Source organism: Onychomys torridus, chromosome 19, assembly GCF_903995425.1.
Source record: "Onychomys torridus chromosome 19, mOncTor1.1, whole genome shotgun sequence".
In the NCBI taxonomy this organism is placed as follows: Eukaryota; Metazoa; Chordata; class Mammalia; order Rodentia; family Cricetidae; genus Onychomys; species Onychomys torridus.
In genome coordinates, this window is record NC_050461.1 from 18,614,862 (window position 1) to 18,627,938 (window position 13,077).

General features: G+C 38.8%; 1 protein-coding gene across 1 annotated transcript in view; it reads right to left on the reverse strand.

The window, feature by feature from the left end:
- The window catches only part of Man1a1 (mannosidase alpha class 1A member 1), a 172,855-nt gene that overhangs the window by 63,200 nt on the left and 96,578 nt on the right, over window positions 1-13,077 (reverse strand). The window contains exon 6 of the mRNA XM_036168983.1: window positions 6,061-6,155. Coding sequence (XP_036024876.1) covers window positions 6,061-6,155 — 95 coding nt within the window. The remainder of the gene's footprint in view (window positions 1-6,060; window positions 6,156-13,077) is intronic.

Below are 13,077 nucleotides of genomic sequence, written 5' to 3' on the forward strand. Positions count from 1 at the left end.
TAAAAGAGAAAAAAATTCTTGCGTTGTGAATGCAGCTTGGCTGGGAGAATGCTAGCCTAGTATGTTCTCAACACTCAATAAACCAGGTGTGGTGGTGCTGGGCTATAATCCCCTTTCTGCAGAGGTGGAACTAGGAGGATCAGAAATTCAAGGTTATCCTTGGGCACAAGGGCAGTTCAAGGTCAGCTTCATATATGAAACTTTGTCTCAATTACAAGAAGAAAAGAATCCCTTCAAATGGCTGATGAGTAAATACTAACTGTTCCAGGCTTGCTAATCAGAGACCTTTAGTTTTTTCAGGGTCTGGACTACTTGGGACTCTTCAAATAATACCAACCATGGGCCAAGGACTTGCCAATCCCATTCTCAAATAAAAAGAAGGATGTCTGACTTGAATGGGAACGAAGTATTCAGAAGAATTACAGGATGGCCCAAGAGCTGAGGCTGTGTATAATCCCAACAAAGTCTCACTGCGAAAGAAAAACAGTCTGTGAGATGCCCGACTCACATGCAGCCTTCCTGCCCATCACTTCACTTACAGCTTTTATTCCTCTCCATAGAAGCCTGTGTATACATCTGAGTTCTGTGACAAGGTTAGGATGGAACTGGACGTGTTCCCGACCACTAGCTTCAGGGATTTCCTGCCACCCACCCTCCTCTCCTATGTACAGGAAGTTGTGTGTTATGCAGAGCCCAACACTGGCAGTAAGAGTTGTAACAGTCTAATTCGTGACATCATCACCAGGCATACCACTTTAAACATCCTCAAGTAAGGTTGATTTGTACTTCCTGGGGAGTAGCAATGGCTAAGTAAATTGATACAGAAACCTAGCATAACAAAATAGACAATCTGGAGAAAGCCAAACTCACAAAAGGAGGTCTGCCTAAGATACTGAGAAAACTCCTTCTTCTGCAGTTGGTAGAACTTGTTTCTGAGTTCCGAAAGGATCCATGGAACATACATAAATAAAGCATGAAGTGTCAGGTAAAGCTCTGAGTTTATACGCATGTTTAGATCACTGGCATAAACCACCACGGGATAATTAAGCAATATGCGGTCTGGTAAGTCATTAAGTCAGCTTGCTCTCCTTCTGCTCAGAAAATGTTGATTGATATTCTTAATATCACTCCTATGAAGTTAAAGTATGGAACTGTATTCAGCTTCATTGGGAAAACACAATGCACTTCCTTTAAAGCTGAAACCAGAAACTTTAAAAAATGGGATTCAAATACAATAATGTTGAAATATATATGACAACTGCCAAGTAAAGTCATGGTAAGACATTAAAAAAATCATTTTAAAATTATTTAGGCCACTAAGTCTTCAATAGTTTGTCTATTAAAACTCCCAAGTATAATATATATGTATTTTTACAGCATTCAAGTATCACTTCAGTAACTCAGTAGGGGGCTTATCACCATTCATAGAGGATAATCTTTCTTTGTTAGAAAACATTAAGCTATGTATTATTTCTAATTAAGACCGTGTTTCAGGCAAAGAAATTTATAATTTAATTATAAGAATATAAACTACAATGCAACTCATAACAGTATATGCTTTGTCAGATAATTAAAATAGTGGATACATAAAGCTTTATCAAGCAGGGGGAAAAAAACAGGTGAGGGAGCTGTGCCTCATTTATCACCTTGCAGACTAATGAGACTCTAAAGAGAGAGCAGTCAGGTCCCAGCACATCCCTTGATGGTGAGCAATAAAAACACACACTGCAGACAGTCCCACTAACTTAATATACCCACCCCACAAGTGTCGGTTCAGAAAATCCACAAACGAGAAAGAAGTGATAAAACAATATGGCTAAAACTAACTCATTTATCAAGAGAGACAGAATAATTATTAGGAATGCCCAGACTGTATGTCTGGTGATAGAAATGAATAATGGGCACATTAACTACATTATTTTAAATTAAGAACACACTTTAGAAAACCAAAAATCTAATAGAGGTCTTCACTACATCTAAGCTTGAATTATGCCTAGAAATAAAGAAATGGCAAAATGCTTGGTTTTGCAAACCACATAGGTGAGTTTTCTGTGGCAAACTGGAAAAAAAAAATACACAGGTCCCCTTGCTAATAGTAGTATAGAGATCAGACATCAAACTTTGACATTTTGTCATTAAAGAAACTGGGTTATACAAAAATCTAATCTGCTAGCATGGCATTAGTTTTCGTTTGGCAGAAACACTGTGTGACTTACATCTCCATCTATAACTGTACTGGGGAGGCAGGCATGCTAGTCTAGTTAGCTCTTGTAACAGCTAGGCTGTCTATCCAATGACTACTCACTACAAAATCACAATTCCAACCAATTCACAGTTAAAATGAAGCTCTTGAATTAAGAATTTGTTACAGGTGCAAGAAAAGTCTGCCGCCCCTCCCCCTGCCCGCCTCACCACCACAGTAGTGTTTGGGATAGATTTCCCCAGACAGCATATAAGTAAATTAGGTTCTCTACACAGTTTCCAGTTTACATAAATAACGAAATCCAATTTGGTCTATTGGTATTTTGCCTCCAAATATATAAACCTTCCCAATTCAAAATACTTCTTGTTTTAAATTCAACCCAGTAAGCAGTTATCTTTGCTTGGCAAAAACTATCCTATATTTGTAAATTACAAATGTGAGCCTACAACACCACATACAAAATATATATTCTGCTCTAACAATCAGGCTGTGAGTCCTGAGGGAGTGGGCCTGTCATCCTCTTCAATAAAACCAAGTGAACAGAAGTAGAAAATCGTCTCAAGATTTAGAACGGAATATCATCACAGCAGAGACACAAAGAAATGCTTATTTTTGACAAAGGAGAAGTAACGAAACCAATTATCTGTAGGCGACAACCTGGATATTAGAAGACTGTGTGCACAAGTAATAGCAGCAAGTTCGCATTTTTGTGAGTGCAGGCAAAGAAGAACAGCATTCCTATTTTCAAAATTGAGAAGCGCTGCATCAGAAGTGCACTGCCATCACTCAAGGCTTCCTTCAACATAGCTCGTGCTGCCTTTCAAAGCCAGTCAACAACGACTACCCCTTCTCTTCTATTCTACAAGGTGTCCCCCAACCTCCTCCAGCCCTTTCTCCATCTACATACCTTGGGCATTCTCCAAACCTTCTCTTGTTTTGAGAAGATAATTAAAAAAAAAATATGAGTTTGTTGGACCTGATTCCCCATTTTTTCCTTTAAAACACTTACTAGTGACAGCCTTCAAAAGTGAGAAAAGCCCCTTCCTAGCTGCCCCTTACCTTGAGCCTCACCGTGAACACACAGACTCAAAGGAAATAGCACACTGATAAATACCAGCAATCACACTGTGAAAGCACGCTGCAGGTACATGCAAAGTGCCATTTTCCCCTTATCCGAAAGTTTTTCAGTGCTAACTCAAGCTTTTCAGCAGGAAAGAGACCAGGTTCAATTAATGTATTTTAATTAGACAAATGAATATGAAGAATCCTACTCGAATTTTGCCAATGCTTATTTTGTGAATTTGGGTTATGTCATTGCTGTTGGGTACACAGGAATGAGAGGGAATAAACTATTTAAAGGTGAAAATAACAACAACAATGCTCATCTAAGCTGGCAACAAAACAAAACAACCAAACAAAACAAGCAAACTAACAAAAACCAAAACAATGAAAAAATGTTCCTGTCAGCTGCCAGATGATTACACAATTCCCTTTAGTTTAAATGAAAACATTTGGGAATATAAAAGTGAAAATGATCGCTTTAAAAAACATACACAATAGTTTTATAATCTTCGAAGCAATGTCCTAATGCAAAATATTGTTCAAAATAGGGGTGGTATTATGAAAACTTGGAATGTCCCAGCTAATGAATTCTTTATCAGCATAAACACACACACACACACACACACACACACACATTCACAATTTAATGAGTATTTCATTGTGTACTGAAAAATATTTCTGTAGTACACTAAAAATAGATTTTATTAAGAAAAAAATCCACTTTGTTATTAGAAATAAACATGAAATAGAGTAAAGTTAATAATGTTTACAATTATTTCAAGGCACAGCATAACCAATTAAGTGTTATAATACCCAGTTCAGCATATGTAAAGTAGGCCCAAACCCTACTTGCTGGTTTTAGGAAGTCTTTGTTCAACTGCAGAAAGGCACAGGACTGGCTCCAATGAATCTTAGTACAAGTTAGAGCCGTCATCTACTCTAGGTTCTTAAACACAAGCCTCACGTCCTAGGTGGACTCCCGTGGTATGTTAGGGTTTTGGAAATTAGTATCATTTGATTTTCTAAGGAATACACATTTTATCAGAAGAGGTTCCCGTTGGTCAATCAGATCTTAGTTTGTGAACTTGAAAATGGTCATCAAAGAACTATTCAACTAGTTTACCTTTCAGTTTATACAGGGGCCTGCAGGATTTAAAGAGATGGTTCGAAACAAAACCTGGAAGAGGCTCGAGAAAACCTAGAAGCAGGTCTGTTGCTAGGCAATTATTACACGGCTATGCTCATATCAGCTTCCACACAGGGCAGAGGGAGGGAAAACAAGCTAATTGTACAGGGTTTTTGTGACCGGATCTGACTGGCTATAAGGAAATAGTATCTCGGTCAGAATGTTACCTAAAAATATCAAGTCAGAAGACACAGGAGGTCACAGAGATGGTCTACATGAGCTAAATACAAAAGGTATCCAAATATCAAGCTACTGCAAGCCAAGCTCAGCTGCAGTCCCGCCTCGAGATCCTGCAGAACACAGCAAGATAATGCAAGTTCCCACATCGAGCCTCAGAAGCCCTGGTGGAGAGAACAGATCCTGAGCTAGCATCCTAGCTGGTAAAGAAACTAGTTCCATTTATTATTTAATAATACTTAATAATTCTTAATAATACTTAATAATTCAATCGCCCTATAGTGTGACTTCCCCGTCTTTCTGCTTCAACATGCCCAACCTGCTTCATACATAGACACACAGATTCACTTAACAAACCAGACGCAATTTCAAAATTTAGTTAGTAATTTATAAATAAAAACAAACACAGAATCTTGATTTTTTTTTTTTTACAATCACACAATGACTAATTTCCATGATTTTTTCATGATTAACTTGGGGATGAAGTGTCACTACAATAAGTATTTATGTGTTCTAGTTCTATGAAACTACTTTGTTGATCCTTAGTAGTGTTTCTAAGGTAAACAAAGCATTTCTCTGGACACGCCTGTGTGTAGACACAAACATCTCAGCCCACACTCTAGCACTGACATTTACTTCCTGTCAGGTCTGATAGATTTCAAACCTCTCTGTGACTCTAGTTCCCTATGAATAAAATGGAGAAACAATTGGAGTGATTATATTGGTTGGGCTCTTCTGAGGGTTATATGTGCAACATCTGTAAGAACCTACTACACTTTATGTTGGTCATTACAGCTTCAAACGAAATTATTTAATTGATGAAATACTAAAACTACAATGAAAAATCAACTCACTCCCTGGGAGAACACTAGAAAGCATCTGCTTAGCTTGTTTGTTTGTTTTTAATTAATTGAGACAGCATGCCAGTTTTCTTTACGCAAAGGGGCTGGCTGATCTGTCAATGAACAAGTCCCGTTTCCTTCTTTACAACTGTGGGCCTGGCAGTCTTAGCTGCTCCCCGCCTCATGTACTCAGATTCACCAGCCTTTTAAAGGTCTGATTAGTCTAAGTGTTATTTCTCTGCAACATCTCTTTCTCCAACAGTAAACAACCCTAGGGATTTGCTTAAGTGAAATGCTTTGCTGACTGCTGTATTTATGGAGTGGGACCGTTTCACTACTACAAGGGCACTATAAAACAGAGACAACTCCAGCTCAAGTCTGCTTTACATGACTCTGTTAGGACTATGTTAGCTCACGACAGGAGCCCACCCAAGGCCATAGAACCCTGAAGGGCTAAGAGCTTCCAACACAGTTCTAAGACACTCAGTTGGGGTCCATTGTCAGCAAAGTGCAAGTAATTAACCATCTCACGAGGCCACAGTCTCAGATATTCCACCTTAAAGTATGTTGTTGAAAATGAAGACTTTTACCTTTTCATATTCAGCAATGCCCAAGGTATTCCAGAAGGAGTATGAAATGCAGGTAGCAATTTTACCCCAAGTTCCACTGCTTTCTTTCGAAATATCTGAAAAGTTAAACAATTAAGTGAGCTACTATTGCAAGTAAAACATCATGTTCTTCACTATTAGCCATATTTAGCACTTTACTTTGCAACTCATCTGTAACAACAGCTACTAGAGTATGAACTGGTCCTGGGGCCAATGCACTGTGGGGTTCTTATGCCCAACCTTAGTTATCTTTAGTATGAGGGAGTGAATGTAGCACAGTCCAGACATGTGCATTTCGCTTCCTCAATCTTAATATCTAGTTTGCGTCTGCTGTTTCAGGCCTTTTGGAAGCATCATAGATAATAATAATAATCCCAGTAATTTCCATGTGTGTGCCAGGAGGCGAACTCCCTGGTTTTGGATAACGCTACTTAGATTGAGAACTGGATGATCTGCCCTAGACATAGTTTCTTACTGGGGCATAAGGAATAAAGACGTTTGAGGAAGACATAATCTGTATGTTATCTAAGCCCTTGCTGTTTTCACTTTCTAGGATAGTAAATGGAATAGGTAAAAGTTAAATCGGGCATAGAGTCTTCCCAAAGTGTGGTAGGAAGTTGATTCCCATGAATCCTCAGAACACAGATAAGTAAGAGCTGGGGATGGCCAAATCTTCCAGGTGTTCAGATCAGTCAGCAAGGCTCTCCTGTGGAGATGGCCTTTAGCTGAGTGGTTACAACACTGACCTGGGGCTAATAAGAGAACGAGAGAGGTATTAGGAGTGGCCATGGTCTAACACAGATGGATGCATGATGAACTTGCAGGATACATAGTGTAGCTTGTCTGACCAAATGGGTACACTGGCAGATAGGGTGGGATCCACAGTCTAGGTCAAAATCATGGAGAATCATAAATTCAAAAGTAAGACTTTTTTTAAAAATTAAAATAATGAAGTGTTTGGAAGCAAATTCAGCTAAATTGTGCTTTAGGAAGATTGATCAAAAGGACATCTGCTCAGCCAGTTGTTCAAAGTACTGGCAGATTCACTGAAGGAAGGCCAGCTACCACCTTCCTTGTAGCAGCTATGGCCCCAAACTGGTACCTCGTCCCCTCACCTTCAAACTGTATGACTTCGTCTAGTGCACTGTTCACTCCTACTTTCTCCTCAACATGGAAAAGACTGAACCAGTAGTATGGAGGATGATAGCAAGCTCCTTCCTCCACCAACGTAAGGACACTGGCCACAGGACTTGTCATGGAAGTCCCCTGTGTCTTCCCCAGAGAGAATAGCTCCTCACAATTCCTATTCCAAGACCTGAGCCTCTCTAAAGAGAGAACCAAGGATGTGGGCTCCGGAAAGGAGGGTGACCTAGTCACTCTAACATGGAGACCGCCACACAAACTCTACTCTTTCAGAGTCTAAGTTTCATTTAATGAAAGCTAGAAAGAAATGAGCTGCAAATGAAAACTCTGGCAATCAGCTGAGGTAAACTGACATACACTGTATACAAATGAAAGCACATATATTTCTAGTATATAGAAAGAACAAACAGAAGCCATTTGCCCCACAAATTACCAACTGTCATCAAAAGAGACATGGAAAAGAATAATAATAATTATTATAAAATAGATCCATGGTTTCCTTCTTCCTTCCCATTCCCCGAGAATTCCAGGCTGTCTTCCATGGTAAGAATTTATGCTACCACTGCCTGGCCATCTGTGGACTTTCTGGTTTCCACCCAACTTTTAAAACTGTTAATTAACTCCTTTTCAAGACAGTTACATAAGATAGAAGTCAAACTATGCAATTAAAACACCATCTTGGATATAAGCATATGGCGTGTGAGCTAAAGGCTCAGGCTTTGAAGGCACAATGCCTGTGTTTGAATCTCTTCTATACTGTTTCAAGTTGATTCATCTTGGCCCAATTGCTTAATCTCTCTATGCCCAAGATTTCTTGCCTAGAAAATGCAGATAACAGCAGCATTTGCTTTTGAAATGTTGTGGAGAGACATAAACAAGTTATTATATTTATGGACCTTAGAACAAATAGTGCTCACTCTGTAAGTTGGGTGTAGTTTTGATGATCATAATAACAAACATCTCCAAGGGCTTTCCATAGTTACTGTCTGAGGCTGTTTCTTTATATAATCCTGTTTGGGTCACAATTATACTTCCCCACCTCCAAGGCTTAATTATGAGCTCAAGAGCTAAGCCCCATGTTCTCATCCCCTAATCACATTCCCATACTCTTCCCACTCTTTTCTTTGGCTCTTCCCTTCTACTCCTTAGAACACATCACAATTTGGGTATCTTGCTGTTTTCTGAAACTTAATCTGCCCCACACTGAGTTAGTAATTGAATATCCCAGATAAACTTGCCTAGTTCCATCACTGATGATGTTTAGTGAATCTCTTGGACTTGGTGTTTGATTTATTAGCCTTTACTCATCACCAGGCCAGCAGGGTTAATTCTGAAGTGTCCAGTGCACAGCTTACCTGAAGATAAGTATAAACTATGTTTTCACTACCATGCAAAACAAAAAAGATAAAATAAAAAGTTTTTCCACCCTAGCCATCAGGTTTCCTCATTTCCACTAAGCTGTATAATTTTAACATTTTTGTTTTAAAAAAACCAGAACGATTTTTGCTATTCTACAATCTTTGTAACAGCTCCTATGAATCAGGCCCGTCAATCATCTTTGTTCCCTCAGAAGTTGCTCTGGCTGTAACTTGCGAGACTTCATAGTCACAAAATTTTTGTTCAGCGTCTTACAGTAGCGCAGTCTTGGCGTAGTAGGATCTCTGATTTTGCTGCCTCCTTTGAGCCCATCAAACCCATTCATTCTCCAAGGCCCAAGTCAATTCTCACCTCCCAGATCTCTGCCTAACATGAATGCCAACTCTGACAGCTCGTATCATACAATGGGGTGTTGGCAAAGGCATGCTATAGATCTCTAAATGTTTTCTTGTACTTTCATGTCACCTAATACTTTTCTTTCTTTTTCTCTGAAAGTAGAGAGATTTCATTTTGCCTTCACTCCTTGTTTTATAGCAAGCCCAAATTTAATCATTTTGCATTTAAATTTATTAAGAGCAGCACAGTGTTCATATGCAGAAAGACAGTTTTGTTCTCAGTCAATGGATAGGAAAGTGGTGACTTTCCAGTTCAGATGTTGGTCTTCATGGGGTCTGCTCTCTGAAGGCCCAGCTTCTTTTTATCTTTGGGAATCTATTTAAATATCCCTCTCAAGAGAGTTCTTCCAAACAGCTCCTCTCAAAGTTACCCATAATCCTTCAGTGTGTGTCACAGTACTGTGTATGCTTCTGTACCTACTTATCACATTATAATTGCTTGTTTGCTTTCTTGTTTGCTGTTTGGACAACTCAACTAGATATCAGCATAAGAAGAGCATGGGCTGAAATAAAATAAAACACCACACCACAGCAACACAGCACAGGAGCTGGGATTCAAACTGCCCATTTAATAAGAGAATGACTGAATCCAAGGTTAATTTACATGTCTGAGGCAGCACAGGGGTAAGACACCGATGACTTTTTACAATGTGGGTTTGCAATGTGGGTCAACACATGTCAGTTTGCTCTTGTCACTAAATAATTTATCTCAGGAGTTCTGGAGTCTCAACTCTGGGTGTAATTAGGGGAAAATGATAAGGCATTTTGGAGAAAAAAATTAATTATCCCATTGATGCCTTAGGTAATAAATAATACTCCATTTCAACTCTCATTGTTATCTCCTGCTATTTAATTTTTTTTATTTAAAATTTATTTTCATGTGTACAGTGCTCTGCTTGTATTTTGTATTTGTACCACATGTGGTCAGTGCTGCTGGAAGCTAGAAGAAGGTGACAAGTCCCCTGGAACTAGAGTTACAAACAATTGTGGATTGCAATGTGGGTGCGGAGAATCAAGCCCAAATCTCCTTGAAGAGCAGATAGTGCTCTTAACTGCTGATTCACCTCTCTGGTTCTCCTCCTGCTATGTAGAGAAAAGGCACTCGAAAGAAGAATACAGACTCTAAAAGGAACATCCTTCTCTCTATCATGATGTGCACATCATAAAACTAGCTTATAAAATTAACACTGCTAAAAGAGTGAGGGAGACACATCACAAATCACTCTAAAGGGCAATTAAGCTGTAAGTGGCCCATTTTGGATGATGTGCTGGACATGAAATTATTACAAAGCACACCAGAAGGAACTCTGGTGTTCCTTCAAGGGGCACATCATAATGGCACAAACAGGGCTGGTTCCAAGTACCCTGGGTCCAGGGTTGACCCTGCTCCTGCTTCAGCATCTAGCTTGACTTCCCCAATATAACAAGAGAGTTGCCTGACAACTTTGGTGTTTGCTTTATCATTAGGAGAAACTCTTGCCTAGCCGTCACCAAAGTAGAACTATATACCTGACCATATGTGTATCTGCATGTGTAAATAAGAAGCAAAATGAAGTCAACTTTTTAAAAGTTTCCGCTAATGGATCACCAAATTCCGAGTCAATCTTGGTTTCCAAGGTTTGTTGGCACTAAATGTGTCAGGGAAGATTTAAATGCAGAGGGTAAGATGACAGCTCATAAGATACAACCCTGCTTACAACCAAGGACTTTCTATTCCCTCATCCTTCCTTTCCTAAAGACCACTAAAAGAGAACAGTTTTTTAATAAGTACCCATCAGTTTGAGACGGGCAGGCAACTCATGATCCCAAAAGAGTTTTCGAAAACATTTGGTGTTACAGAGATTCTGATTGCATTCATAGCAAAAGTCAAAAGCAATATATGACAGAAGGGCAGCAATACAATGAAACAGCTTCTCAAGGAACCTTTCAGGCATGTAACTAACAAATATCTTTAAATAAGAACATTAATGGCCCAGAGCTAAGAATTTCAGAACAAACACATGCAAACCGCATCTTTTCATTACATTTAAGTAACATCACCATAGTCTCTTCGAGTTTTGGTTCAATGTTTTAAAAACTTGAAAAGTTAAACTCCATCAAGTAAAACATTAATCTCTTTATGCTCCCCTTACAGACAGGATCAGACAAGGCTATAAACAAGATGTATTGCTTTCCTTGTCTTTCTAGTCTACAGCTCCCCGAAGAACTGTAGGACAGTAATCTACACTCCAGAGCAAAGAGTAGGGGAAGGAGAGATGAATAAGAACAGATGGCTGCAGAAGGGAACACTTTCACCCCGGCATGCTACAGTTTGGAAGGTACACATGATATCAAAGCCTTTCCTCAAATGCTCATGCTGAAAACTTCTCTGTCAAAAGATCAAACACTAATTCTCCATTAACACAAACAGAGTTTACCTTTTATTCATTTTTACTACATATAGCCTTTGGTGAAAAGGTGTCATCACGCCTACGACAAGTATCACCTTGCAGAAAATAAGTGAACTGATACATCATTAAGTGAGGTGATTACTTTACACATAAAAAGGAGCCAAGTTCAGTCGTTCAACCAATTTGTACTCAGAAGATGCTCTGGCTTTTCTTATTTAGGGTTAAACTTTGAAAGATTTAAATATTACAATAAAGACACATAGGCGAGCTAATTCAGCAGAACTTAAAACTCAATGTCATCCGAAGTCATTGGTCTCCGTTCTCTTATAGGTAAAGATCTTCTATTCAGCTTAAATGTTTCTATGGTTTGCTCACAACTCTATCAGTGCACAGCTATCTCCGATTCATGCCATTCATTTTTAATATGGTGTGCATGTGTGTATGCATGTTCTGTGTGTCTGTGTACATATGGGTGTGTGTGGGGTGTGCATATGTAGGGCCAGAGGATGACGTTGGTGCCTCTATCATTCTCCATTTAACTTTGTTTTAAACATTTTTTAAGTGTGTATGTGTATGTGCAGGTGCTTGGACACATGTGCCATGACATGTATGAGTGTGGAGATCAGAAGACAACTTGTGGGAGTGAGTTCTCATCTCCTACCTTGTAGGTAGGTTCCTGAGATCAGGCCTTATGGAAAATGCTCTTACCTGATGATCTAGCTGACACTGTTCTCTATTTACATGGTTAAGTCTGACCAATTCAGTTAGTCCAGCTTGTCATCTTGCCTGGGAATTCTGTATTTGCTTCATGGGCCCTGAGATAGGTTACAGGAAGGCCACTACACCTGCCTAGCTTTTATGTGGATGCTGGGGAGCTGCACTTGTCTTTACACTTGCCTGGCATACTTGCCTGGCAAATGGCTTATCTACTGAGCCACCTCCCTAGCTCTCTTGCAATTCTTTTGATCCACAGGGACTATCCCATGTGTGTCCCACCTACGTGTTCCTCATTCTGTATCTTTCCTTTAGTTGATCAAAACCCAAAGCTGGAGTTTTTTTTAAACGAAAAGCTTTACTTTATTTATTAAACTGTACTATGATTTCATTTAGAAATCATATGATGCTGTTTGTCAAGTGTTCTGTTAAGTTTTCCTGTGACTTTTCTATGCAATAATAAAACTTTTAGCCTTTGAACAATTAGGTGAAGAAAGTATTGTTCATTCTCCTGAAAATTTAAAGCATTAATATCTCTTCAACTTTTCATAGAAATGATGTGTATGGTTTTTTGGTCCATAAGCATGTATCACAGCCAAAGAGAATCCTTTAGAATCCCTTAGATGTGATATTTCTCATGTATGAAAGTACAAAGTTTTAATTGAAATAAGAAATTTCAGATTTTAAGTTAAAAATACAAATGCAGATACTCTAGTGAGTAGGCATTTTAGATTTCTTCAGGACTGGGGGTCTAATCCAAGGCATTGTACATGCTAGGTAAGCTCTTTACCAGTGAGCTATTTCCTTAACCTAATCTAGAAAGGATATTCTTTTTTTTTCATAAAAAATTTAACAGCTAGTGAAGTTTTAAAAAGAAGTTGCTTTTATGCTTTCCTGTAGTCAAAATGAATAAATGTTGATAAATGAATAAAATTGCATCTGATATTGATTTTTTTTTTTTTTTTCTTGAGAGAGGATGA